Source organism: Passer montanus, unplaced genomic scaffold, assembly GCF_014805655.1.
Source record: "Passer montanus isolate IOZ18808 unplaced genomic scaffold, ASM1480565v1 scaffold35, whole genome shotgun sequence".
In the NCBI taxonomy this organism is placed as follows: domain Eukaryota; kingdom Metazoa; phylum Chordata; class Aves; order Passeriformes; family Passeridae; genus Passer; species Passer montanus.
Window position 1 is genome coordinate 8261597 of NW_024368263.1, and position 26068 is coordinate 8287664.

The 26068-nt window shown below is 62.4% G+C and overlaps 3 protein-coding genes across 8 annotated transcripts in view; 2 read left to right on the top strand and 1 right to left on the bottom strand.

The window, feature by feature from the left end:
- The window catches only part of SLC39A11 (solute carrier family 39 member 11), a 78249-nt gene extending 74129 nt beyond the window's left edge, over positions 1-4120 (bottom strand). For both annotated transcript variants that reach the window (XM_039716317.1, XM_039716316.1), the window contains exons 1-3: positions 4063-4120; positions 2874-2987; positions 1305-1343 (exon numbers count right to left, since the gene is read on the bottom strand). In XM_039716317.1, coding sequence (XP_039572251.1) covers positions 1305-1343; positions 2874-2981 — 147 coding nt within the window. In that variant the 5' untranslated portion in view covers positions 2982-2987; positions 4063-4120. The remainder of the gene's footprint in view (positions 1-1304; positions 1344-2873; positions 2988-4062) is intronic.
- Positions 4121-9661: 5541 nt separating this feature from the next.
- SSTR2 (somatostatin receptor 2) lies at positions 9662-15465 on the top strand. 2 transcript variants are annotated; one of them, XM_039716448.1, is made up of 2 exons: positions 9662-9666; positions 10120-15465. In XM_039716448.1, exon 2 carries the CDS (start codon positions 10175-10177, stop codon positions 11282-11284), a length of 1110 nt encoding a protein of 369 aa, XP_039572382.1. In that variant the 5' UTR covers positions 9662-9666; positions 10120-10174; the 3' UTR covers positions 11285-15465. The 2 variants fall into 2 exon arrangements, with proteins under 2 accessions (XP_039572382.1, XP_039572381.1); XM_039716447.1 differs by lacking the exon at positions 9662-9666 and adding an exon at positions 9686-9979.
- A 1144-nt stretch (positions 15466-16609) lies between these two features.
- COG1 (component of oligomeric golgi complex 1) lies at positions 16610-25944 on the top strand. Of its 4 annotated transcripts, none has more exons than XR_005628223.1 (15): positions 16610-17005; positions 18338-18582; positions 19270-19451; positions 19756-19926; positions 20002-20155; positions 20312-20522; positions 20640-21410; positions 21645-21791; positions 22639-22800; positions 23050-23177; positions 23584-23692; positions 24193-24302; positions 24395-24470; positions 24834-25630; positions 25761-25902. XR_005628223.1 is itself a non-coding variant. In XM_039715875.1 (15 exons), the coding sequence occupies exons 1-14, from the start codon at positions 16625-16627 to the stop codon at positions 24849-24851; spliced, it is 2865 nt and encodes a 954-aa protein (XP_039571809.1). In that variant the 5' UTR covers positions 16610-16624; the 3' UTR covers positions 24852-24871; positions 25761-25898. The 4 variants fall into 4 exon arrangements, 3 of the variants coding, with proteins under 3 accessions (XP_039571809.1, XP_039571808.1, XP_039571810.1); XM_039715875.1 differs by having other exon boundaries at positions 24834-24871; positions 25761-25898; XM_039715874.1 differs by lacking the exon at positions 24834-25630 and having other exon boundaries at positions 25761-25944.
- The last annotated feature ends 124 nt before the right edge of the window (positions 25945-26068 follow it).

Genomic DNA, 26068 nt, shown 5'->3' on the forward strand with positions numbered 1-26068 from the left:
TCCTAAGGGCTAAAGGGGGGGCAGGAAAGGGAGGGAAAAAAGGGGGGGCAGGAAAGGGAGGGAAAAAAAGGGGGGCAGGAAAGGGAGGGAAAAAAGGGGGGCAGGAAAGGGAGGAAGGAAAAAAGGGGGGGCAGGGAAAGGGAGGGAAAAAGAGGGAGCAGGGAAAGGGAGGGAAAAAGGGGGGCAGGGAAAGGTTCCTTGTGTTGTTAAACCCTTTTGAGGCAGGGAAAAGATGGAGACCCAGCTGCTGGCCAAGCAACGGCAACGCTTTCCCATTTTGGGAAAATCCAAACTCAGGGGATCCTGGTGTCCCCAGGGCTGCCTGTCCCACTGTCCCCAGTGTCCCCAGGGCTGCCTGCCCCCTCCAGGCACCCCAGGGACAATTCCCCATCCTGCTCCAAGCCCTGCCAGCTGGAAGAGCTGAGGGAAAAGCAAATGTTTGCAGGAGTTCTGCTCCCTGAGCCACACCCAGGCCAGGCAGGGCTGACTCAGAGCTGCTGCCAGGGTGACCTGGTGGCCTCAGCCAGGACAGCAGCCCCTCGTCCTGGTGGGATTCCTGCAGAAATGTCAGCCCAAGGACCCCCAGAGCCGCCAAGGGGAACAATGCCCACCCTGCAGGGAGCAAACCCAGCCCCTGTCACCCAGCACGGTGCCCAGGTGCCACCTGGGCTGGCAGGACACAGCCAGGCACAGCTGGCAGAGCCCAGCTGACCCCAGCACAGGGGTGGGAAGGGGCACCTCCCTCCAGAGCACAGCCCAGGTGCCCTCCAGCACCTGCAGGGTGGCGTTGAGCAGCTGGACTGGATCTTTACTGAGGGAAACAAAGGGGATTTAATGAGTCTGGTGGGGCCACGCCTGCCCCAGCACCTGGGCAGTGCCAGCCCCACATTCCCAAGCCCCTGTACAGCTCCCAAGCCCCCAGGTTCCAGGTTTTCCTCCAGGAGAAGCTGCCAGGAGCCCCACACTTCACATGCAGCTTCCATGGAGAGCTGCAGCTCTCTCTTCCCTCCCCTCCTGAGTTTAAAGCACACAGCCAGGCAGGCACAGCAGCCCCAGCCCACCCCAGAGCCCCCAGGAAGGGAGGAAAGTCGAAGTGCAGGGAGCCAAAGGCAGCGTGGGCAGCTCGGTGGCCTCGTGCCCGTCCTGGTGCCACCTCCACGCTCAGCCAGGAGCAGCCTGAGCCCTTCCCTGCCCTCAGGGAGGCACGCAAGGGATTTCAACTCGAGTGGGCAACCAAACCGAGCGGGGAGGGGCTGCAGAGAACACGGGGAGGAGGAGGAGGAGGAGGAGGAGGCTGCACTCACCCCTGCAGCGAAGCCCAGGCTCCCATCGAGGATCCGCCTCTGAAAACAAAACCAGACACAAACCACCCCGAAGTGAGTGTGAGAGCACTGCCCCGGGGCTGGGCAGCTGGGAGAGGGCTCTGCACACCAGGGAATGGCTCCCACTGCCAGGGGATGGGGCTCTGGGCAGGAATGTGCCCTGGGATGGCATCCCAGAGCAGCCTGGCAGTGCCCAAGGCCAGGCTGGGCACTGGGGTTTGGGCACCCTGGGCCAGGGGGTGTCCCTGCCCCTCCCAGGGCAGGTTTTCACCCCTCCCCAAGGAAGGGAACCCGAGTGCTCCTGCAAAGGGAGCCTCCCCCAGCAGGCACCTCCTGAACAAAGCATCACAAGACTGAGGCATAAATAATGAATCCATCTGGGCAATCTGGAGCGCCCTGGCCAGGGTGTCTCTAATTTTGGATCCAGGATGACTTTGAGCTCCTCAGTTTGCTCGTTCTGAGCATGGACTGACCCAAATCCTGCCCTGGAAACGTGGCAGCAAAGCCAGGCTAGAGGCAGGGGGGCTGCAGCTCCCCCCACACCCAGAGCCCTGAGCCCTGCCCGTGCTCCTGAGCCCCAGCAGCACATCCCAGCCCCAGCAACTGGATTTCCTTCCCCTCCTGTGTGTTGGGAGCTGGACTTTTCCTCTTCTTGCCCCTCAGAGATGAGAGCAGACAGGAAAACCCAGCCAGGAGCAGGGCACAGGCCAGATCCTGTGGGATGCCAGGGCTGGGGAGGGATGCCAGGGCTCACCTGCCCTTGGATTGGGATCCTGGGGCTCAGGGACTGCTCCCGAGGTATCATCAACTCTAGGATCAGGATCCTGTGGGATCCCAGGGCTCAGGGGCTGATTCCAGGGCTCAAGGGCTGCCCCCAGGGGCTGCTCTAGGGTCAGGATCCTGTGAGATTTGTAGGATTCCAAGGCTCAGGGGCTGCTCCCAGAGGGCTCACCTGCCCTTTGATCAGGATCCTGTGGGATCCCAGGGGCTCTGGGGCTGCCCCAGGGTGGGGATCCTGTGGGATATGTGGGATCTCAGGGCTCAGGGGTTGATTCCAGGTGTTCTGGGGATGCCCTAGGGTCAGGATCCTGTGGGATCCCAGGGCCCAGGGTTGAGATCTTGTGGGATCTGTGAGATGCCAGTGCTCAGGGGTTGTTCCTAAGGGCTCACCTGCCCTTGGATTGGAATCCTGTGGGATCCTGAGGCACAGGGGCTGTGGGATCTGTGGGATGCCAGAGCTCAGGGGCTGCCCCAGGGGCTCATTTGCCCTTGGATTGGGATCCTATGGGATCTCAGGGCCCAGGGGTTGATTCCAGGTGCTCTGGGACTGTCCCAGGGTGGGGATCCTGTGAGATCTGTGGGATGCCAGGGCCCAGGAGCTGCCCCAGGGGCTCAGGGGCTGTCCCAGGGTGGGGATCCTGTGGGATGCCAGAGCTCAGGGGCTGCTCCCAAGGGCTCACCTGCCCTTGGATTGGGATCCTGTGGGATCCTGGGGCTCAGGGGCTCAGGGGCTGTCCCAGGGTGGGGATCCTGGGGGATGCCAGGGCTCACCTGCCCGCTGGAGAACACGAACACCAGCGCTGATCCGGCCGCCGTCAGCGCCCAGGTGAGCAGAGTCCCCAGCAGCGCCTGCAGCACCGGGCCCAGCCCCGGGATCATGCTGGCCTGGGGACAGGGGACAGCTGCCAGGGACCCCAAACCCCCCCAAACCACACCCAAACCCCCCTGCAGCACTGGGGTCCCAGCCAGCTCAACCATCCCCCCCAAGCTCTCTCTCCCCCTTAGGCGAGGCTTTGCAATTTAAGCCGAGCTCATCGGGACCCAGCAGAGCCCACCTGGAGCTCAGGGCTCGCCCAGGCCCCTTCTGTGCCCCCAGCCCCGTTTTCCTGGTGTGGAAGGTGAAAACACTCACAGCACCTGCTCCCTGCACCTCGGGGAAGGGGAAAGGGGCAACGAATCCCAGGACATGGGCTACCAACCCCGGGGCGTGGGCTACCAACCCTGGGGCGTGGGCTACCAACCCTGGGAATGGCCCAGGGACTGGCAGTGCCATGGAAATACAGCTTAATGAATTTACCATTCATATTTATTACTATATAATTTATATTTATATCTATAAATATGGTTTATAATTCCTTCCCAGGCTGGAAACACAGACTAAGGAATTGATGACACACACCTGCATGGGTACATTTGTGTAAATAGATGGGATATGCAGGCATTGATAGGTTTATGTGTGAATAAATATGAAATACAGACACTCTGGCAGCTCCAGAGGCTCTCCCAGCCTCGTCCCAAGGCTTTTCCCAACCCCTGCAGGTGCGTGCCCGGCTCAGACCCCGCAGGAAGATTCCCCCTTCCTACGGGGGGGTCCTGCAGCCCACCCAGGAGCACCCAAACACCCCAAAAATCCTCTCCACAACCCTTCACCGGCACCCCCGGGCTCTCCAACAGCGGGGCCGGTCCCGAGACCCCCAAACCCGGAGCGTGGCCGGTCCCAGGGCACCCAAACCCCCAAACCCGGAGCCCCGGGACCCCCCGCAATCCCGGACCCCCCTCAGCCGCTGGCTCACCCCGAGCCCCCGCAGGGCCCGAACCCCCAAACGCGGCGCCCCGGCCGCTGCCAGGACCCCCGCACCCCCCGAACCCGGCGGTGCCGGTGCCCGCTGACAGCGGGGGTGCCGGAACGCCCCATCCCCGCAGCTCCCGGCCCGGTTCGGTCCCGCCCGGTTCCCGGTACCTGCGCCCGGGCCGGGCCGGTCCCGCCGCCGCTTCCGGGTGCGCACACGTGCCCGCAGGCTGGCCCCGCCCCCCGCGGCGCTCAGCCAATGGCAGCGCGGCGGGGGCGGTGTCACCATCCCCCCCGCCGCAAAGAGACCCCCGGACACAGCTCCGCCTTGTTAGAACGCCCTTAGAGTCCCTTCCGTACTGCCATCCCCGCGCTGGCCGCGCCCGTAATCAGCCCGGCTAATTAACAGCGCTAATGAGCAGCACGTGGCAGCGTGGGGCGGCGAGCAGGGCTCGCTCCGTGGCTAGCGGCCGTCGCTGGCACTCCGGGGTGCAGCCAGAGTCCGCTCGTGGGTGTCACAGGATGCCGGAATTTTGGAGGCTGGGAATGACTTTTGGGTCGCGCCCTGTCCCCAGGGCAGAGCTCCGGGTGCCACCTCCCGGGATGGGCACTGCAAAGCTCCTGGGCAGCTGCTCAGCCTCTCCAGGAATTCCTCCTGACACCCCAAAACCATCATTGCAGGGGGGCAGCGCTGTCACCGTCCCCCGGTGACAGAGCCCGGTGTCCCCCCCCCGTGCCCCACCAGACGGAGCAGGGGTGGCACAGGGACACATCTGAGCTGGGTGCCACAGCCTCTGCTCGGCCCCGGTGGGAAAGGTCGGGGCCGTTTGAAAGCTCCCTGATTTAGGGTTTAATCAATCTGGCCCCGTAATTGCTGCATCCCTCATTAGCTGCGGGGCCAGCTGGGAGGGACACGGGGACAGACACACGGAGCTGCCCCCGCCACCCCGGGGATCCGGGTGACGCTGTGACAGCGTGCTGGCAGGGCTGGGGACAGCTGTGACCCGGCGGGGCTGGCCCTGGGGACACGGGGACACTGCACGGGCTGGGGGCGGCTGGCAGCGATGGCCCTGCCTGGGGACGCGTGGGTGGCAATGGGGACAGCCGTGCTGGCTCTGTGCAGGAGCATCAGCAAAACCAACTGCCACCCCCGGTCCCCAGTGTCACTTGAGTGTGAGGGGAGAGGGGACACTTCAGTGTCACAGCCCTGCCTGTGTCAGTGTCACATTCCTACCTGTCCCAATGTCACAGCCCTGCCTGTGTCAGTGTCACATTCCTGCCTGTCCCCTCAGTGTCACAGCCCTGCCTGTCCCAGTGTCACAGCCCTGCCTGTCCCCTCAGTGTCACATTCCTGCCTGTCCCAATGTCACAGCCCTGCCTGTGTCAGTGTCACAGCCCTGTTTGTCCCCTCAGTGTCACATTCCTGCCTGTGTCAGTGTCACATTCCTGCCTGTCCCCTCAGTGTCACAGCCCTGCCTGTCCAGCAGGAAGGAGCAGGCCCAGAGCCCCTAAAATGCACATTAAACACCCCGAGGGGACAAATCTGCTGCCATCCCCCACCACAGGGAAGGGGACCCTGCAAGGGGCCGCTCCAGGGAGCAGCCAGCACCCAAATCCTGTGGGGTTTTTGCCATGGAACTGTCTGGGCACAGAGGCACGTCCTGCCCAGGGCTGGCACGGGGCACCGCCGGCTGAGGATGTCCCTGGGAAGGGCCGGCATGTCCCTGCAGTGTCCCTCAGCATCCCTGCAGTGTCCCTCAGTGTCCCTCAGTGTCCCTCAGTGTCCCTCGGTGTCCCTCAGTGTCCCTCAGTGTCCCTCAGTGTCCCTCAGTGTCCCTGCAGTGTCCCTCAGTGTCCCTCTGTGTCCCTCAGTGTCCCTCAGTGTCCCTCAGTGTCCCTCTGTGTCCCTCAGCATCCCTGCAGTGTCTCTCAGTGTCCCTCAGTGTCCCTGCAGTGTCCCTCGTGTCCCTCAGTGTCCCTCAGAGTCCCTCTGTGTCCCTCAGTGTCCCTCAGTATCCCTCGGTGTCCCTCAGTGTCCCTCGGTGTCCCTGCAGTGTCCCTCAGAGTCCCTCAGTGTCCCTCAGTGTCCCTCGTGTCCCTCGGTGTCCCCTCCGTGCAGGCTGGGCTCGCGGCCGGGCTCTTTCCCAACCCAAACCCATCTGTGCCAGCCCGGAGCCAGCGCGATGGCCAGACAGGCGCTGGGGACACGCGGGGCTGTCCCCAAGGCCGGGCCAGGCGGGGTCACGGTCCCGTCCCAGGGCTGAGCTCCCCGGCTTGTCCCAGGACATACTTCCATCCTTCTCCATCCTTCTCCATCCTTCTCCATCCTTCTCCATCCTTCTCCATCCTCCTCGGGCCGGGAGGGTCCCTGTGCAGGGCAGGGACAGCGGGTGCTGGCACAGCAGTGACATTCCAGCCGGAACAAAGCCCGGCTGCCACAGCCAGCCTGCTCAGGCCCGGTTTAACGCCGGGACCCTCCCGGGAGCCAGGCAGAGCCGGCACGGAGCCGGGACTGCCCGGGGCTCCGTGGTGTCAGCGCTCCGGGCCGCGGCTCAGCGGCGGCCGAGCCCCGCCGGCCCCTCCGCGATCAATAAACCGATCAGGGAGCAAATCACCGCGGGCCGGGAGGGCAGGGCGGCGGGGGAGGAAGGAACCGGCTGTGGGCAGGCCTGGAAGCAGCAGGAGCCGGGGTGGGGTTGGAGGGGAGACCCCCGGGGTGCAGAGAGTGCTGCCCTGGATCCCGAGGGGTGAACACTGCCCTGGATCCCGGGGATTGTGGATGCTGCCCCAGCGCTGGGGGTGTGCGTGCTGCCCTGGATCCCGGGTGTGGACCCGTCCCGGATCCCGGGGATTGTGGATGCTGCCCTGGATCCTGGCAGGTTCTGGATGCTGCCCTGGATCCCGAGGGGTGAACACTGCCCTGGATCCCGGGGATCGTGGGTGCTGCCCTGGATCCTCGCAGGTTCTGGATGCCGCTCTGGATCCTGGCAGGTTCTGGATGCTGCCCTGGATTCCGGGGGGTGAACACTGCCCTGGATCCCAGGTCCGGGCGCTGCCCCACATCCTGAGAGGCTCCGGATGCTGCCCGGATCCCGGCAGGTCCGGATGCTGCCCGGATCCTGAGAGGCTCCGGATGCTGCCCGGATCCCGGCAGGTCCCGGTGCTGCCCCGGGCGCAGGTGACGGCGCCAGCGCCTCTCCCCCGCCATCCATCAGCGCTGCAGACGCTCCCGATTAGATCTGGCAGGCACCAGCCGGGTCCTGCCGCGCCTCGGGGTGCGGGGACGTGGCCCAGACTGTTTGTCTGGCTAATTAGCAGAGAGCGAAGCCTCCCCCCGGCCCGGACATCCCTGAAACGCGGCCAGGCCGCCTCCAGGCACGAATCAGCAGAGCCGCCGAAGCCACCCGGGGCTGCAGCTGGGAAGGGAAAAGGCAGGGAAAGGGCAGTGCCAGCCCGAGTGCCCCGAGACAGAAACAGCACGGTCATCCCTGCCTGTGCTGGCCTTGTCCCCACGGCCGCAGGGGACAGCGGGGTCCCTCTGAGGGCAGGGGGGAGGAGGGGCTGGGGCACCACGGAGCTGCTCGGGGCTGTCTCTCCAAAGAGAGATCATCAAGAGATCCACAGGGATGCTCGGGCTGGCTGCACAGCAAACCCTTCCCCTCCTGGGGGACAGCAGCTGCACCCCCTCCCAGCCCAGCCCCCTCCATTCCTGCCTCCGTGCCACGGATCCAGGAGAAAGGCCAGCTCACCCTACCCCTCCGTTGGCATCCCAGCCCCAGCTCCTTACAACACTCATTTCCAGGACAGGGGTCGAGAGCTCTGTTTTCCACAGGGACTCTTGTGGAACAGCTGGGAAGGGATGGCAGAAAGCTTGGAAGGGTTTTTAAAGCCTCTCTGTGGTCACATAACCCCCGTGCCCCTCTCCCAGGGGTTCTTTCGCTGTGTGGGAAGGGGCTGTGTGTTCCTCCTCTCTCCAGCCCTGCCAGTAAATCGCTTTTCAGCGCTGTGGATGCTTCCCAGGCAAAAGGACAAAGAGGAGTTTATCTGCCAGCACCAAACCAGCTGCTGGTACAGCGTCCCTCCGAACCAGGGACCACCCAGGGACGCAGAGCAGACTCTGCACTGGGCTTTAATTCAGCCCCAAAACTAGGCAGAATGAAAAAAAAAAATCCCTTCAAAAGGCTCAAGGATGGCTTCCTGACTCTGGCAGCTGCTGCTGCCCTCCTCCTGGGTGGAGATCAGCTTCCATCCACTCCTCAGTACCCACTGGGCCATCATTTCATTAATTTGATGGGGTTTTTAATGAAGATCAGATCTGGGTTCAGCCAGGCTGAACTGGCTGGATTCCCCCAGCTCCCTGGCCCCGGCTTCCCAGCGAGGTGGGAGTGAGAGGCAGGGAGGGGCTGGAGCCCGATGCTCCCCAGGCAGCCCCGGGAGCTGGGAGCTCCCTGTGCTCCCCCTGCCCGCTGCTCCAGCCCCCGGGGCTCTCGGTGCCAGGGCTTGGTGACCAGGGAGCCCCGGGGAGGGACGTGGCAGTGTCACCTGCTCCGGGGAGAGATTCAGGAGCAGCGCTGGGAGCGCTCCCGGCCACCACTGCCGGGGGAAGGACATCGCTGCAGGGTACAGGACCCAGACAGGAGAGGGTGAAACAGCTCTGGAAAGGGCACAGGCACCAAACCCCTCTGCTGGGCTCTGCTCCCTCCTCCGGGGGCCGGTGCAGCCGCCCAGGGACACCCCAGAGGTCCGATCCCCTCACAGCGCCGAGCATCCCCTTCACCCCCCTCCTCTCCCACTATTGCCGGGACATTAATTCCCACATCAGCTTCAGCAGAAGCAGCTTTTTCCTGCCTCCTAAAGATTAATGAGGCTGATAACGACTCTGCCGGTGCTCCAGGACCTGATGTCTTTAGATCCGCCTTGGGAAGTGGATGGCGAAGTGAAAACGAGGAGCTCCCGGCCGCGCTCGGCAGCCTCAGCGCGGGGCTCTTTGTTCACAGCCACTCTTAATTTCCTGCTCTCTATTGTCTCCTGGACAAGTGATGGGAAGAGGGGCAGGAATAGAGATAATTTAATTGCTCTCAAGATCCCAAACAAACCAGAGCAGAGGTTATCTGCCCCAAACCTCTCCTTTTTGGTCGTCCTCCTCCAGGGAGAGGCTGTGGCAGGAGCCACCTGTGCTGCACAAGTCCCCAAATATTTCAGCATCACCTGGCGGCCTCTCCCAGATGGGAGGACCAGCAAGGACCTGCCTTGGCTTGGCAATGGAAGCAAGATGCAAACTGCTGGGGCCAAGGAATTTCCAGCATTCCAGGGAGACTTTGGAGCTCTCAGAATCCTTTTGGGTCACCCTCCATTGGGGTCACAGCACGCTGCCCTCTCCCTGGGGGCTCTGGAGGAGCTGAGGCCATGGCTGGAACCAAAATGTCGCGGGACAGTGGGGAGGCAGACTGGAGGCAGGGTGGGCACAGTAGGAGAGGGAACGCAGGCGGGGTGGGCAGAGCAGGGTGGGCAGGGCCGGGTGGGCAGAGAGGGTGGGTGTGTAGGGCAGGGTGGGCGCTGAAGGGTGGGCAGCGCTGGGTAGGCAGGGCAGGGTGGGCACCGTAGAGTGGAGAGAGCAGGATGGGCAGTGTGGGGAAGGTGGACAGAGCAGGGTGGGCAGGGCAGGGTGGCAATGTGGGGAAGGTGGGCAGCGCAGGGTGGGCAGCACAGAGTGGGCAGCACAGAGCAGGCAGGGCAGGGTGGGCAGCACAGGGGGAGCAGCGCAGGCCGGAGCAGGTGAGCGGCGGGGCAGCACCGCCCGGTGCCCTCTGCAGCGGAGCAGAGACGGGGCCGGGGCTGGGGCCATCCCCGCACGGAGTTCGTCGCCCACCGGAGCCGCCCGGGCTCGGCGTGCCGGTGCCGGCCGGGAGGGAAGGGGCTGCACCTGCCCAGCGCCGGGAGAGGAGGAGGCTTTCCCCCGGCGCTCGGTGCTCCCGGGCATCAGTCGCACCCACCGGGACGCACCGGCTGGATTTGTGGAGTCGGAAAGACTCCGGGATCGCCAGAGCCAGGAGGAGCTGTGGCGTGCTCGGGCAGGCTGCTCCAGGAGGTGGGCAGATGGGTTGGGAACCCCCCCTGCAGGGAGCCTCTCTCCCGCTGAGCTTGGCAGCAGGATGGACAGATCCTCCCCAGGAATCCCTTCATTTCTATTTACTCCCTGATTTCTAGAATCTTCTCCTCTCTCCCCAGAGCCAGGGAAGATGACATCTCGGTTCCTCTGAGCCAGCAGTGCCCAGGGAGAGCCATGGAGTACGAGCTGCCCAACGCCACCGCCTTCTGGTTCTCCCCGGCCTCCCCCTTCGACAACTTCTCCCTGGAGGCGCCCACCAACACCTCCCAGAACGCCACGGGCCAGCACTTCGACCTGACCAGCAACGCCATCCTCACCTTCATCTACTTCGTGGTGTGCATCGTCGGGCTGTGCGGCAACACGCTGGTCATCTACGTCATCCTGCGCTACGCCAAGATGAAAACCATCACCAACATCTACATCCTCAACCTGGCCATCGCCGACGAGCTCTTCATGCTCGGCCTGCCCTTCCTGGCCATGCAGGTGGCCCTGGTGCACTGGCCCTTCGGCAAAGCCCTCTGCAGGATCGTCATGACAGTGGATGGCATCAACCAGTTCACCAGCATCTTCTGCCTGACGGTTATGAGCGTCGACCGGTACCTGGCTGTGGTCCATCCCATCAAATCTGCCAAGTGGAGGCGGCCCAGGACAGCCAAAATGATCAACGTGGCCGTCTGGGGCGTCTCCCTGCTGGTGATCATGCCCATCATGATTTATGCTGGGGTGCAGCACAACCACGGCAGGAGTAGCTGCACCATCATCTGGCCGGGAGAGTCGGGCGCCTGGTACACGGGATTCATCATCTACGCCTTCATCCTGGGCTTCCTGGTGCCTCTCACCATCATCTGCCTCTGCTACCTGTTCATCATCATCAAAGTCAAGTCCTCGGGCATCAGGGTGGGCTCCTCCAAGAGGAAAAAGTCCGAGAAGAAAGTCACCAGGATGGTGTCCATCGTGGTCGCCGTCTTCATCTTCTGCTGGCTCCCCTTCTACATCTTCAACGTCTCCTCCGTGTCCGTCATGATCGTGCCCACGCCCGTCCTCAAGGGCATGTTCGACTTCGTGGTGGTGCTGAGCTACGCCAACAGCTGTGCCAACCCCATCCTCTACGCCTTCCTGTCCGACAACTTCAAGAAGAGCTTTCAGAACGTCCTGTGCCTGGTGAAGGTCAGCGGCATGGACGAGGCCGACCGCAGCGACAGCAAGCAGGACAAATCCCGCCTCAACGAGACCACGGAGACGCAGAGGACCCTGCTCAACGGCGACCTGCAGACGAGCATCTGAGGGGACGCCGGGTTTGTCCTGCCTGCGCCCCTGCCCGGCTGCAGCAGGGGTGGCACCGCGGGGTCAGGGCGGGAATGCCACCTGAGGGGACGGCTGGGAGCGCCCCATGGCCTCGGGGCTCCTCCGCTGGGCTCCTCTCTGCTGGGCTGGCTGGGAAGGATACGGGTCAGGAGGAGCCGCCTCGCCAGGAAAACAAAGACAGCTCGCGGCGACACCAAAGTGCCACCGTGGGCACGGGTACGGCCGGGGTCCCCCGTGCCACCCTCGGGGCCGGCTGGCTTTGGGGCTCTGCCCCTGGACACACCGGGCGACCTCAGGAGGAGCCGAGGCCACAGGTGTGTGACAGCACGAGGACTCCGAGCTGGTGGGATCTCCCGGCGAGTGTCCCTCCCTCCCGAGGCGACCAGGATGTTTGGGATTGCGTTGTCCCCGGGTTATTCTCTGCTCTGCCGCAGCCGCCCTGCCCGGAGGGGACACGCCAGCTCGGAGGTGACATCCCGGGGGACGCAGCTGTGCCCCCGCAGCAGCCCCTCTGACGCCGCCCTGCCTCCTGCAGCCCTGCGGAGCCCTTTCCCTGGCCCTGCCGCAGATTTTCTCCTCGGATGGAGAATTTCTTCCCCCTCTGCCCTCCCCGGGAGGCGCTGCCCCTCCCTCCGTCCGCATCGGCCGGTCCCACGCTGCTCCGGGCACCACGAGCGCTCCGCTCCCTGCTGGGAGATCCTTGGAAGTGTTTCAGCGGCGGTGGCACGCTGCAGGAGCCTGGCACGGGCACCTCGCGCTGCCAGCGGCTCCTGCGCCCGGCTCGCATCGAGGTTTGTCCGGCCACGGCTCCGAGGATCTCCGGCTGACCCCTCCCTGCTCCTGCCAGGCAAGTCACGCCGGAGGCAGGGGTGATGGAGAGCGTGGGGGCGGGCAGGGGGGCTGGGGACTCGCTCCCCACCCGCGCCCGAGCCCAAGGCACCGGGCAGAGCAGACAGCGGGGCTCCCAGCAGCCGGGGATGGGGAAGGGCAGCGCGGATCCATCCCCTGGATCCTGCACTGTGCGAGGGGCAGCGGGGCTGGCCCCACATCCGCTCTGTTTGCCTTCCCAGCACTGTCCCTGTCCCTGTCCCTGTCCCTGTCCCTGTCCCTGTCCCTGTCCCTGTCCCTGTCCCTGGCTGCCCTCCCAGCTCAGCATAAACCCGGGGCTCTGACCCCCCCCGAAGCCCCTCCCTGGGCAGCGCAGCTCCAGGGAAAGCCCAGGGGAGAGGGAGAAGTGCCGGTTTCCTGCCGGAGCAGCGTTCACAGGCCCCTGCCGCAGAGCCGAGCCGTGGGAACGGGGGTTTGGGTGCGGAGAACAGGGGGCTCGGCCACCCTGCCCTGTGCCACCATCTCCCGCAGAACGGAGCCTTCACCCCGCGGTACGAGCAGCGTGGGAGGTGAGGCTGCACCGCCTGCTCAGCCCGCGATGCTCCATCCCTCAGCCCCAGCTCTGGCTGAAGTTTGCCCATGGCTCTGCCCGGCTCCAGCCTGTGCCATCCCATCCTGCCGTGCCACCCCTGCCAGCTCCCAAACAGGGCTCGCTGCCAGGGTACCTGCTCCTGGCTCTGCTGCACGCTGCATTTACTGCAAGACAAAGCAGAGCCGCGTCAGCAGTTGTTTGCTTTTAACTCTTCCCTGCTCCTCCGAGGAGCAGCGCCAGTTCAGGTGCCCGGGTGGCACCTCCCTGTCCCCTCGCTGGGGTGCAGGGTGAGCTGAGCCCGGGCTCGGGCACGGCGGGTCCCTGCTGACGCTGCAGGAATTGCAGCAGCAGCAGCAGCAGCTCGGGGCACGGTGAGGGCCCGGGAGGGCTGGCAGCGGGGCTGGGCTCGGTGGCAGAGCCGCAGCGATGCGTCAGTGCCGCCGTGGGCAGGCGGGTGGTGGGAGGGGGTGTGGAGCCCCAGCACCCACCTGCAGCCAGGCCACACCCGGGCTTGCCGGTGTCTGACTCCGTCCCAGCTGTGTCTGTGCAAGCCTTGTCACCAAAATCCCCACGGATGGATGGGACACCTGTTCCCAACTGTATCCCCACCCTCTGCGCTCGTTTGATGTGGAAATACAGAAATCCTGGGAATTCCCTACCCAGGGCAGCTTTGTCCTGGCAAAGCCCCAGGCAGTGACACCTCTGGGTGCTCAGAGTGGCATCTGAAATGTGTCCCTGCTTTGCTGGGATGGGGGTGAGGGGGCTGCAGGTGAGGAATGAGGGGCGTGGGGCGCTGCCACCAACATCCCAAAGGGCACCGAGGCAGGATGCAGCAGGGCAGGGGCACCAGGTGGCTCCTGGGGGCTGCCAGGGCTCTCCTTGGCCACCTTTCCACAGCTCACCGAGGAAAAAAGTGCAGGGAAGCAAAATGTGCTGCCTTGGAGTGCTGGGAGGGAGCTGCAGCCACGGCCCACCAGTGGCTGCAAAACCAGCAAAATAAAACCTTCTGCTGTTCATTGCTGACTAATAAACATCAGCCCCGCTGCTGCTGCTGCCGGTAACGAAGTTTTCCTTCCCAGCCACTTGATTTTAGTGGGAACTTGACCTCAGATTGGATCTGCTCTGCACAGCCTCGCAGGGCTGCTGGTGGCGGGATGAGAAATCTCTGCTGGTGGCTGCAGAGCCAAGAGACTGAGCCTGCAGGTGCTGCACACACAGCCTGGCCCTGGGCAGCAGGGATCAGTGGCAGCTCCTGCCTGGAGAGGCAGGGAGGGCGTTTTCCCAAACCCCAGGTGTTGGGAAGCACAGAATGGGGGGTGCCACAGGCTCCCCAGGATGCCCAGAGCAGGGGATGGGTCCCTCCTGAACCCTGCCAGTCCCAGGAGGCTTCCCCAAAGCCTGTGGGAACCAATTCCCCTTTTCCTGCTCACCACTGCTTCCCCAGAGAGGCTGAGGGGTGGCTCCAGAGCCCCCAGTCCCACGGGATCCACCTGCATGGAGCCATCCCTGCTGTCCCCTTCCTCATCCCCGTGTCCCCTTGGAGCCAGCCTGGCTCTGGGCCCTGTGCTGGGAGTGCCCCAAGTCCTGCTCAGGTGGGCAGGAGGGGCTGGGGCTGGACCTGGAGCCTTCCCAGAGCACCTCTGCAGCTCCTCGTGCCGGCTCCAGTGCTGCCTTGGACTGAAATAATCTCTGAACTGCACTGCTCCCCACCCTGCCCTGGTGGGAAGAGCCTTGCTCCAATCCAGCCTCGGATCCAGACTGCTCAGGGAGAGTCTCCATCCCCTCCCTGCCACTGCTCCAAGGGGGAATCACCAGCGAGGCACCAGCAAAGGACACAGCAGACCCCAGAGCTGCCTTCCTGCTGCTGAGCCTGGAACAGACTGCTGCTGCCCAGCCCAGGGCACCCCTGCCCTTCCCAGCCTGGCACCTGGCACCCAGCCTGGCACCCGGCCACCCCAAGGGATTCCAGCTCCACTCCCTGCTTCCTCCAGGGCCTGGACTGTGAAAAGCCAGGACAGGAGAGGCAGACTGGGAGGATCCTCCTCTGACACAAACATTTCATATTTCTAAAAATCAAAACTTAAAATTCCAACACTCCTCCAGCTGAGTCTGGACCAGGAGAGATGCTGAGGGATGCAAAGCCTGGCCACTCCCTCTGTTCATCCCTCCATGGATTCCATCCCTCTGTCCATGGATTCCATCCCTCCATGGATTCCATCCCTCTGTCCATGGATTCCATCCCTCCATGGATTCCATCCCTCCATCCCACTGCCCGCCGTGTCCGGGAGGAGGCACGGCATGGTTACTGACTGTAAATACATGTAAATTGTATATACTGGCTGTGCCCAGCGGGGTTTTCTGTTCCCTGGCACAGCCCCACGGGGCACCCTCGGCTCCCCCTCGCCCTCCCCGTGTGCCAGGGGGTTGGTGGCACCGTGCACGAGCCGGGGGGGACCACGGAGGCTGCTGCCACTCTGCCAGGTGACTTCTGCAGGGCGAGGGAGGTGAAGGGAGGTCTCTGCTCCCTGCAGAGATCCAGGGCAGCACTGTCCACCCCAGTGTCCGTAGCTGGGCCTGTCAGTGGCTCCGTGGTGACCAGGACGTGTCCCTGCTGCCAGCCCTGTTTTCCTCCCTGGCAGTCATTCCTCAGTGTCCCGGCGGGGGACTGAGCCTCCTGCAGCAAAGGTTCCTGACTGCCACGCTCTGTGTCACAGCAGGGAAATAAAAGAGTTTTCCTACAGTTTCTGGTTGTTTGTGTGTGTTGGAGCAGCGGGATATGAGCCAGGCTTGGACACCTCCCTGCCAGAGAATTGTCCAGGTTGGAAAACCCCTCAAAGACCTCTGGGTCCAGCCCTGGCACTGCCCAGGCCAGCGCTGCCCCTGTCCCCAGAGCCACCTCCACACAGCTTTAAATCCTTAATGCAGGATGGGGAGGGACTCCCCACTGCCCTGGGCCCCTCCAGCGCCCTTTCCATGAAGAATTCCTGCTGATGTCCAAGCTGCCCCTGCCCTGGCACCGTTCGGGGCAGTTTGCTCCCCTCCTGCCCCTGGGAGCAGAGTTTATCAACTCCTACAAACAAAAAGTTCGGCCCTGAGCAGCAGTGCAGGCCAGCAGCACCAGCACCGCCCACGCAAATAAACCACTCCAGAATAAAATAAAATGACATAAAATAAAATGACATAAAATAAAATAAAATAAAATAAAATAAAATAAAATAAAATAAAATAAAATAAAATAAAATAAAATCACTCCAGAACAGCCGGGATTCTTTCCCTTCCCATCTCAGTTTCCAGCACCCACAGCCTCGCCCCCGAGCCCCCTGCTCTGCCTGCAGCCCCTCCCGAGGATCCTGCCTGCCTCTGGATCCGCCTCTCCCTGGGGCTGGAAGGGACCCGAAAGCTCAATTTCATCCTGGATGGATCTGGGGGGAATATCCCGGAGCTCAGAGCGGTGATTTTGGACGGGGAGCATGAGCAAACAGCCCAGTTCGAACCAAGCCCAAAGCGCCCTGAGGGCGAAACCTCCCGGGCTGTGTGGAGGGACAGCGGCACCCGCAGGCCGCGGAGCCCGACCCGTTTCCCGGGAAACGGGGGAGAAAAAGAAAACGCGATTCAATAAATAAACAAACTATAAATAAAATAAATAAAGCGGCGTTCGCTCCCCTCAGGCCGCGTCGCCGTGGCAACGCGGCTGTGCCCGGCACAAAGATGGCGGCGCTGCCGTGGCAACGGCACCGGCGTGCGGCTGTGCCCGGAACAAAGATGGCGGCGCTGCCGTCGGTACCCAGGCCTGGGTGTGCCCGGCACGAAGATGGCGGCGCTGCCGTGGCAATACAGCCGGGTGCCCGGCACAAAGATGGCGGCTGCCGTGGAGACACAGCCGGGAGCCCGGCACAAAGATGGCGGCGCCGCCCCGCGGTGACGCCCGGAAGCGCTGTCCCCTTCCCGTGCCCAAGATGGCGGTGGCGGCCCTGGCGGCGCAGGCCGGGCCCGGTGCCGGTGCCGGTGTCGGTGTGGCGGCGATGGCGGCGCGCGGCGCCGATGCCGAGGCGCTGTTCGAGGCGCACACGGCGGCCGAGCTGCGGGCGGTGGAGCGGCGGCTGCGCGCCGGCATCGAGCAGAAGCGGGAGGAGCTGCGGCAGATGGTGGGCGAGCGCTACCGCGACCTCATCGAGGCGGCCGACACCATCGCCGAGATGCGGCGGAGCGCCGAGCGCCTGCTGGGCGCCGTGAGGGGGCTGCAGCGCGGCGGCACGGCCCGGCCCGGCCCCGCCGGCACGGTGAGGGGCCGCGGGGCGGCCGCGGAACCCCCATGGGCTCTTTCCCCCTTGCACCCACTCTTTGCCCCCCACTCCATCTCCCTGCCTGGCCCCTTCTCCCACCTTCCTCTGCTCCTCCGCTTCCCTTTTTCTGTCCACTCATCCCGTGGTTTTGCCCCTGTTTTATCCCCCTGTCTATTTTTTCCTCTTTTTCTTCCCTGAGCTCTGTGTGCCCCTTCCAGGTTCACCCACCAGTTTTTACAGGGCAGCCACAGAACCCCTCATGGCCTCTTTTCCCCGCTCTTTTCTCCTCACTCCATCTCCCTGCCTGGCCCCTTCTCCCACCTTCCTCTCCTCCTCTGCATCCCTTTTTCTCTCCACTCATCCTGTGGTTTTGCCCCTGTTTTATCCCCTTGTCTATTTTTTCATCCTCTTTTCTCCCCAGCCCTGTGTGCCCCTTCCAGGTTCACCCACCAGCCCACCAGTTTTTACGGGGTGCCCACAGAACCCTAATGGGCTCTTTTCCTCACTCTTTGCCCCTCACTCCATCTCCCTGCCTGGCCCCTTCTCCCACCTTCCTCTCCTCCTCTTCATCCTTTTTCTCCACTCATCCCGTGGTTTTGCCCCTATTTTATCCCCCTGTCTATTTTTTCCTCTTTTTCTCCTCTGAGCCCTGTGTGCCCCTTCCAGATTTGCCCACCAGCCCACCAGTTTTTACAGGGCAGCCACAGAACCAACCCCTCATGGCCTCTTTTCCCCCCACTCCATCTCCCTGCCTGGCCCCTTCTCCCACCTTCCTCTCCTCCTCCGCATCTTTTTCTGTCCACTCATCCCGTGGTTTTGCCCCTCTTTTATCCCCCCGTCTATTTTTTCATCCCCATTTTCTCCCCTGAGCCCCGTGTGCCCCTTCCAGGTTCGTTCACCGGCCCACCAGAGTCTTTACAGAGCACCCACAGAACGCTCATGGGCTCTTTCCCCTGCTCTTTTCTCCCCACTCCATCTCCCTGCTTGGCCCCTTCTCCCACCTTCCTCTCCTCCTCCGCATCTTTTTCTGTCCACTCATGCCGTGGTTTTGCCCCTCTTTTATCCCCCCGTCTATTTTTTCATCCCCATTTTCTCCCCTGAGCCCTGTGTGCCCCTTCCAGGTTCGTTCACCGGCCCACCAGAGTCTTTACAGAGCACCCACAGAACCCTCACGGGCTCTTTCCCCTGCTCTTTTCCCCCCACTCCATCCCCCTGCTTGGCCCATTCTCCCACCTTCCTCTCCTCCTCCACATCCCTTCTCTCCACTCATCCCGGATTTTTGTCCTTTTACCCCCCTGTCTGTTCCCTCACCCCGGTGTGCCCTTCCAGGCTCTCCCAGCGGCTCACCAGGGTTTCTACGGGGCGGCGGCGCAGCTGAAGCTGCTGCTGGAGGTTCCCGAGCAGGTGTGGGGCGCGGTGGAAGGCGGCCGCTACCTGCCCGCGGCCCGGCTGCACCTGCTGGGGGCTCACCTGCGCCGCCAGCTGCAGCTGGACACCCCCCGAGCCCGCTGCAGCGCCGTCCTCGCCCGCTTCCCCATCCTGCTGCGGCAGGTGGCCGCTGCCAGCCACCTCAGGTGCGCCGGGACGGGGCACGGGGGGCTGGCTGAGGCGGGGGCAGCCCTGGCACAGGTTGCACTGAGAGTTCTGGGTGTCCCGTCCCTGGGAGTGTCCTTCCATCCTGGAAGGTGGGTGAGACTCGGGGCTGGTTGAGGGATTTGGAAGTGCTCGATGCCTCCCAGCCCAAAGCACTCGCTGTCAGCGGGACTCACACACAGCCCAGGGAAGGCAGGACAGAAATCTGCTGCAGCAAGGTGGGACAGTAATTCTTCAGCTGTCCCAGGAGGCTCTGCCCGAGGCAGCTGCACCTGGATCCCACAGGAGAGCCCAGGGCAGGTGCCAGGCTGGGAGCTCAGTGCCCCAGGCATGCCCTGGAAAGCTGGCAGGCAGGGAAAGAGGGAGCTCAGTGCCCCAGGCATGCCCTGGAAAGCTGGCAGGCAGGGAAAGAGGGATGAGAGGGAATATCCCGTGGCCAGCAGCACACCCCGGGGGCTCCATCAGGTAACGGGACAGGACTGACAGGGATTTAGGGAGATCCTTTCCAACCCAAACCATTCCACCAGGCAGGCACAAAAACCATCTCACCAGTCCTGCAATCCCCAGATACAAGTAGCCCAGTGTGGAAAGAGTCACATTTGGCAGCCACCCCGAGCCCAGCTGGGCGTGAGGCTCGGTCAGTGACTCCCAGCTGGTTCCCGTGGCAGATCCACCATCCTGCAGGAGAGCAAGGCCCTGCTGCGCTGCCCCACGGGCTCGGACCAGGCCGTGGCAGAAGCCCTGTGTGCCATCATGCTGCTGGAGGACAGCTCCCCACGGCAGGCCCTGGCTGACTTCCTGCTGGCCAGGAAACTGGCCATCCAGCAGCTGCTCAACCAGCCACACCACGGTCAGTGCCACGGGGCAGCTCGGGGTGAGCCTTCCCTTCGCCTCCTGCTGCCCCCACAGCAGGGGTGGGAGATTCCCAAAAATGGGAACAAGGTGGGGAATTCCCATAAATTGATTTGTGGCAGAGAAACTGCAAAAAACCACAACAATTAACGGTTCTCAGGGGCTTAGGCCAAGCCCACCTGTAATGGGGAAGCAGGTGGGGCATGAGGGTGGATCCTTTGCCCTCCAGCCCTCCCTGGAAGGGATCACAGTGTCACTGACCTGTGCTGAAGGGCTGTCCTGGCTCTCGGTCACCTCTGCAGGCGCAGGTATCAAAGCCCAGGTGTGCTCCCTGATGGAGCTGCTCACCACCACGCTGTACCAGGCCCACGCTCTCTTCTACACCGTGCCCGAGGGGGTGGCCCCGGAGCCAGCCCTGCCCTGTGGCTTGCTCTTCTCCACCCTGGAGAGCAGCACGGGCCAGAACCCTGCAGGTGAGGCCTGCGCCTGCCCAGGAGGGCAGGCAGGAGGGTGCCCCGTGCTGGGCTGACCCCTGGCTGTGATTCCAGGGAGAGGAGGGGTGCTGGAGGAGGATCTGAAGCTGAGCAGCTGGTTCAAGTACTTGCCCGAGTCCGTGGTGGAATTCCAGCCCGCCCTGCGGACCCTGGCACACCCCATCAGCCAGGAGTACCTCAGGGAGACCCTGCAGCAGTGGATCAGCATGTGAGTGGGACAGGGCAATCCCAGCCTGGCTGCCTTCCTCCTCATCCCCTCATCCTCCTCATCCTTCACCGTGATTGAGGCAGCACAGCACACCCAGCAGCCAGGCACCCTGTGCCAAGGCCTCACCCCCTCACAGAGGTGAAACTTTGCCTCCAGGTGCAGCGATGACATCAGGACAGGGGTGAGGACCCTGCTGGTGTACGTGAAGAGCATGAAGGGGCTGGCAGGGATCCGTGATGCCGTGTGGGAGCTGCTGTCCAGCGAGTCCAGCAGCCACAACTGGGAGGCTGTGTGCCGGCGCCTGCTGGACAGGCCTGTGTCCTTCTGGGAGGAGCTGCTGCAGCAGCTCTTCCTGGACAGGCTGCAGGTGGGTGCTGTGCCGTGGGGAGCCTTGCTCTGCACCCCGGGCTGTTGTCTCACAGTGCACTGAGGGTGTGTTTTAGTGCCACATTGAAGTTGTTTTTTTCTCCTGGTTCTGTTGCAGACTCTGACCAAAGAAGGCTTCGACTCCATTTCAAGCAGCTCCAAGCAGCTGCTGGCTGTAGCCTTGCAGGAGTTGGAAGTGCAAGCTGGCAGCGGTGCCCTGAGCAAGCAGATCCAGCTGGAGCACAACGTGGCCCTGTTCCTGTGGTCGGAGAGCCCCGGGGACCTGCCCGGGGACGCGGCGTGGGTCAGCGTGGGGCAGCGCGGGCCCTTCGCCAGGAGCGGGCTGGCCATGAAGGCGCAGGCGCTCACCCCGTGCGTGCAGAGCTTCTGCTCCACGCTGGACTCCAAGCTGAAGGCCAGCCTGGAGGATGTCCTGTCCTACCTCCCCAGGGACGACTCTGTCCCCAAGGAGCCCGCGGTGCCACCGCGCTCCGCCTTCGACCGCTTCGCCGACGCCGGCACCGTGCAGGGGCTGCTGCGCGACCGCTGCGTCACCTGCGTCCAGCACCTCCTGGGCTGCGTCCAGGAGCAGCTCCAGAGTGCCCAGAGCCAGCTGGACCCTCCTGGGGACACCAGGCTCAACGCCGTGCTCTTCATGGCCAGGCTGTGCCAGGCCCTGCCCGAGCTGTGCCCTCACCTGCAGCGCTGTGTGCTGGGCCAGGCGGGTGGCATGGAGTCACCGCCCAAGGAGCCGCGCTCTGCCAAGAAGCTGGGCAAGGGCAAAGCCCAGGAGGTGTCCCCCGAGCTGGCCAAGTGGCAGGGGGTGAAGGCAGAGCTCCTGCAGCAGAGCCTGGTGGCTTATCAGCTCTGGAGCTCGGCTGTCACCAAAGTAAGGAGCAGTTTCCCTCCTCGGAGATGGTTTTGGGGAGGGTTCCCTTGCTGGGGCTGCCCAGAGCTCCCTGTGCTGCTGCCCAGTCAGACAGGGGTGGCTCCAGGGGCTTGGTGTCCATGAGGTTCACTTTGGGAGGTGCAGGGGTGCAGCAGGTCACAGGCAGGGTGGGCTGGCTGGCCTTGGCCCTATGAGAAGTGTCCTGTGATCAGGGCTGTCGTTGTTGTGCTGCAGGGTCTGGTTCAGTGCTTCACCCACTCGTTGCTGCTCGACACAGCTGGCTCTGTCCTGGCCACTGCCACCAACTGGGACGAGATTGAAATCCAGGAGGAGACCGAGTCTGGGAGCAGCGTGACGTCCAAGATCCGGCTGCCTGTGCAGGTACGAGGAGCAGCCTGTGGGAGGAGCCCAGCACTGCCTCCAGAGCCACTTGCTGAGCTGCTGGGGAGGGTGTTTGGTGCCAGAGCAGAGGACAAACACCCTGTGGTGCTCTTTGAGATACTCACCTCGTGAGGACAGAGGTCAGAGGAAGGAAATAGGTCATTGTCGCTGTTTATCTCCATGAGTAAGGTTGGCCCAGATCCTGTGAAACTGAGCCAGAGGAGTACTTAGGCCTGATTTAAACACAGAGGTCCCAGGAGAGATTCCATGGAAGCTGGATGCATTGAAGGACAGCTGCAGCAGTGGGACTGTGGAATCCTAAGGGAACTGAGGCGCGTGGCTTCCCAAGGGGGTGGTGGTGGCACAGGAAGGACCTCACAGGGACAAAGCAGGTGGCAGGGGGGAGGAGGCCAGGCCTGGAGTGAGTTCTGTGTTTGCACAGCACGGGAGGGGCTGGACAGGGAAATGCAGTGAGCCTTATCCAGTGAATTCTGTTATCTGAGGGGAAAAGCAGCTGGGTGAGAATTCAGGAGGCCCAGGAGGTGAGGGAGGAACAGCCCCAGGGAGTGGGTGGGCAAAGCAGGGTCTGTGCTGACAGAAGATTAACAGGCAATTCTCTTCTCACTGCATTCGGTGTCTGGTAAAGTCTTTTGGGGGCTTTGGGAGCTGCTGTAGCCCAAAATCTGAGGTGTCAGTAACCCAGACCCTGTGAGATGCCTGAGCCAAGCTGTGGGCTGAGCTCTGTGGCTGCTGAGGAAGTGGGACACTCCCACCAGCCAGCTGAAGGGATGTGGAAGGGAATGGAGGTCACAGAGCAACTGCAAATAAACTCTGTTCTCCTGCCCAGCCCTCGTGGCACGTGCAGTGCCTCCTGTTCAGCCTGTGCCAGGAGGTGAACAGGGTTGGTGGGCACACCCTGCCCAAGGTCACCCTGCAGGAGCTGCTGAGGAGCTGCATGGCAGAGGTGCTGGCTGCCTATGGAAAGCTGGTGGAGCAGAAGCAGGAGAAGGTACCTGGCTGTGGGATGGGAGGGAGAAGGTACCTGGGAATGCAGGGACACATCCAGCTCCTGGAACAGAAGCTGCCTGTCCTGACAGCTGGAAAGGGGACACCCTTACACTCACCCCCCCCACAGCTGAGGCAGACACCAGATTTCACACTCTGGTTGTGCCTTGGGGTGGGTGTTCTCAAATACTGCCCCTTGGGCAGCCTGCCCTGTGCCAGGGAGGAGCCCCATTCCTGCCTGTCCCGTTTGCAGAGGCCAGACAGCTTCCCCCTGACCCAGAGCAGGGCTCTGCAGTTACTCTACGACCTGAGGTACCTGAGCATCATCCTGACAGCCAAGAGTGAGGACACAAAACCCAGCAGGATCAAGCAGGACTCCGGGTATGGTGCATTCTGGGGTTCACATCCTCCAGCAGTGCTTTGGGGGGCCCTGAACCAGTGCAGGCTCCAAGCTCTGACACTGCACAAACACTGAGCTCATCCTCTAAACAGGAGGGGTGGGGTTCTGTGGCCAGGGGCTGGCCCTCCTCCTTGTGTCCATGGGATACCCTCAGAGGGTGCCCTTGGACAGAGCAGTTGAGTTTCCAGCCAAGAGTTAAAGCCTTGGGGGTACCACGGGGAGCAGTTCCTGCTGCTGGTGTAAGAGCTGGGAACCCTTGGGGCAGCTGCTGTTCTGCTGAGTAATTCCTGCTGTGCTCAGTCACCCCAGACAGGAAATCCCTGGCTGCTTCAGAGCTGGCATCACCAGGATGTCACCCCTGACAGGAGCCCTCTGCTCTGCCTGCAGGATTGAGAAGATCATCGACTTCCTGGAGGGACACATCGATCCCTTCGACCTGGATGTCTTCACCCCACACCTGAACAGCAACCTGAACCGCCTGGTGCAGAGAACCTCGGTAGGGAGCAGGGCTGGGCAGGGGCACTGCACAATGCCTGCAGCAGGGCAGCTGGGCTGCCTTTGAACTGCTTAGTGCCTCAAGATAAGCACTGGCACTGGCTGGAAAGGGGAAGAGTGTTCAGTGCCAGCTGAAGATAAGAGGAGCTGGCTGAGCCGGCTGCACGGCCCCGCGTGTGGGGCTGGCTGAACTTTATCTAACAGGATTCACTGCAGCCTGTGCAGCACTAATTGGGTTAAGTAGTGCTGAAACAGGTCTGGGACTCAGCTGTGGGAAGAATTAAAACACCAGAGTTAAGAGTGGGGAGAGAGACACTTCGTGTTCACACTCAGTGCTCACGGTGTGCAACTGCGGGGTCAGCTCTGCAGGAACCCCAAACAGCTCTGGTCCCTTCCAGCTTCTCTTCCCCAAATCCTGGTGCCCTCCGCTTTCTCTTCCCCAAATCCTGGTCCGTTCCAGCTTCTCTTCCCCAAATCCAAGCCTCTCCTGGTGCCTTCCAGGTTCTCTTTGGCCTGCTGACTGGGACAGAGAACCAGTACACGAGCAGGGGCGGCGCGCTGAGCTCGCAGGAGCTCCACAACATCCTGCCCTTAGCATCCAGCCAGATCAGGTGAGGCACCCGGCTCTTCCAGGCATTCTCCTGCCCCTGGGAAGCTGCTCTGGAATTGCTGCTTCCCACATTTCTTTCTTCCATTTCTTAAGGTTTGGACTTCTGCCACTGAGCATGTCGAGCTCGCGGAAGAGCAAGTCCACTGCCAGGAGCACAGAAAGAGTCCAGGTTGGTGTTTGAACTGAGCTGTAAAAACAGGAATATTTTCCCAGTGTTCATTGTCCCCCTGACACTGGAGTTTATGGGCAAAGAAGAAAGTAGCCAAGCATTGTTTCACCTGATTTTTATTTTCAGTGAAATGAATCATTACGGCAGCACAGCAGGGGATGGGGTGGATTTCCCCAGGACCCTCCAAAACCCCACCCACCCTTTGCCCCTGTGGTTTTGGGGCCACTGCTCTGTGGCAGGCAACAAGCACTGCAGAGGCAGTGAGGGTGCACATGGATGAGGGCAATGCATCAAAGACAAGTCATTAAAGAGGGCTGCAAGAAAGGCTGAAGGACAGTAGCTAATGCTTGAACTCCTTTGCAGTGGGATGCTGCCCTGTAACCCCGAGGAGGCCTGGCCAGGTACCCCAGCTGTGTGAGGAGTGTCCTGCTGCTCCCCTGCTGCTGAGCTGTAGCAGCCAATCTTTCTGTTGCTCCATTCCCCCCAGTTTAAAACATCTGCTTAGGTGGAGCTCTGTGTGCTGGGTGAGAGCCAAGGAACACCTCACTGCTGTGGGAAGCAGCAATTAATGCTTCCTTTACTTATTACCAGCCCAATCTATCCGTGGTGGTCTTGGCAACTGGGACAAGTTGTTGAGTTGACAAGAGCCAAGACAAAGGTAAAGGTCTGGTTTTACCAGTGTCATTTGAGATGATGTTCAATTTGCAACTCTCCTCCTCCACTTCTTGGAGCCCTTAAGGATCAGACCCAGCAGAAGGGGTGTTTAAAAGCCCAGAACTTCCCAGCAAAGGTATTCCTTACCTCTCACAGCTCAGCTGGACTAGAGCATAGAAGTGTGCAGTGATGTCTGGCTCGTTCTGTCACTCCCCTTAGCTGCTGTGCTGTGCTCAGCACACCCATGTCCTGTGCTAGCCACACTTGGCAGGATCCCTGACAGATGCTTGCTCCTTCAATGCTAAAACTCTCCTGGAAGGGTTAAAATCTGCAGTTCTCCAAGAGCAGCTCCTGCAAGGGCACCAGCTGTGCTTCTACCACGCTGTGCTCCCTTGCTCTGAGAGCAGCAGCCCCTGCCCTGCTGCTCAGAGGGTTTTGATGAGTTCATCAGGGGTTTATGAGCATTGAGTGACATCTGCCAAGTGCCTGTTGCCACCAGCAGCCAGGTGTGTGTCTGTCACCCCCCAGCAGTGCCACCGCTCCGGGTGCACGCCGTGGTTCCGCCCCTGTGCTGCTGGGGGACAGAGGGAGCCCCGGGGTGCTCTGAGAGTCAGAGTCACTTTTGTCTTTGCAAAGGGCCAGGCTGCAGGCGCTGTGCTGCCCAGGGAGGACGAGGCACGGCCGGGCTCCCTGTTCCGGCAGCTCCTCACCGACGACGAGGACACGGTGGCACCGTCCCTCTTCAAGCTGGGCTGGCTCTCGGGCATGACCAAGTGAGGCAGCAACCAATAAAACTGCTCTGGGGGTTTGTCTTCACTGAGATCTGTCTGTCTGTCCCCTCGGTGACACCTCTGGGATTGTCAGTGCTTCCCATCCTCAGCCAGAGCAGGGCGTGGCACGGGAACAGGCACAGCTTGGATTGTCCTTGTCCCCTGGCCGCTGGA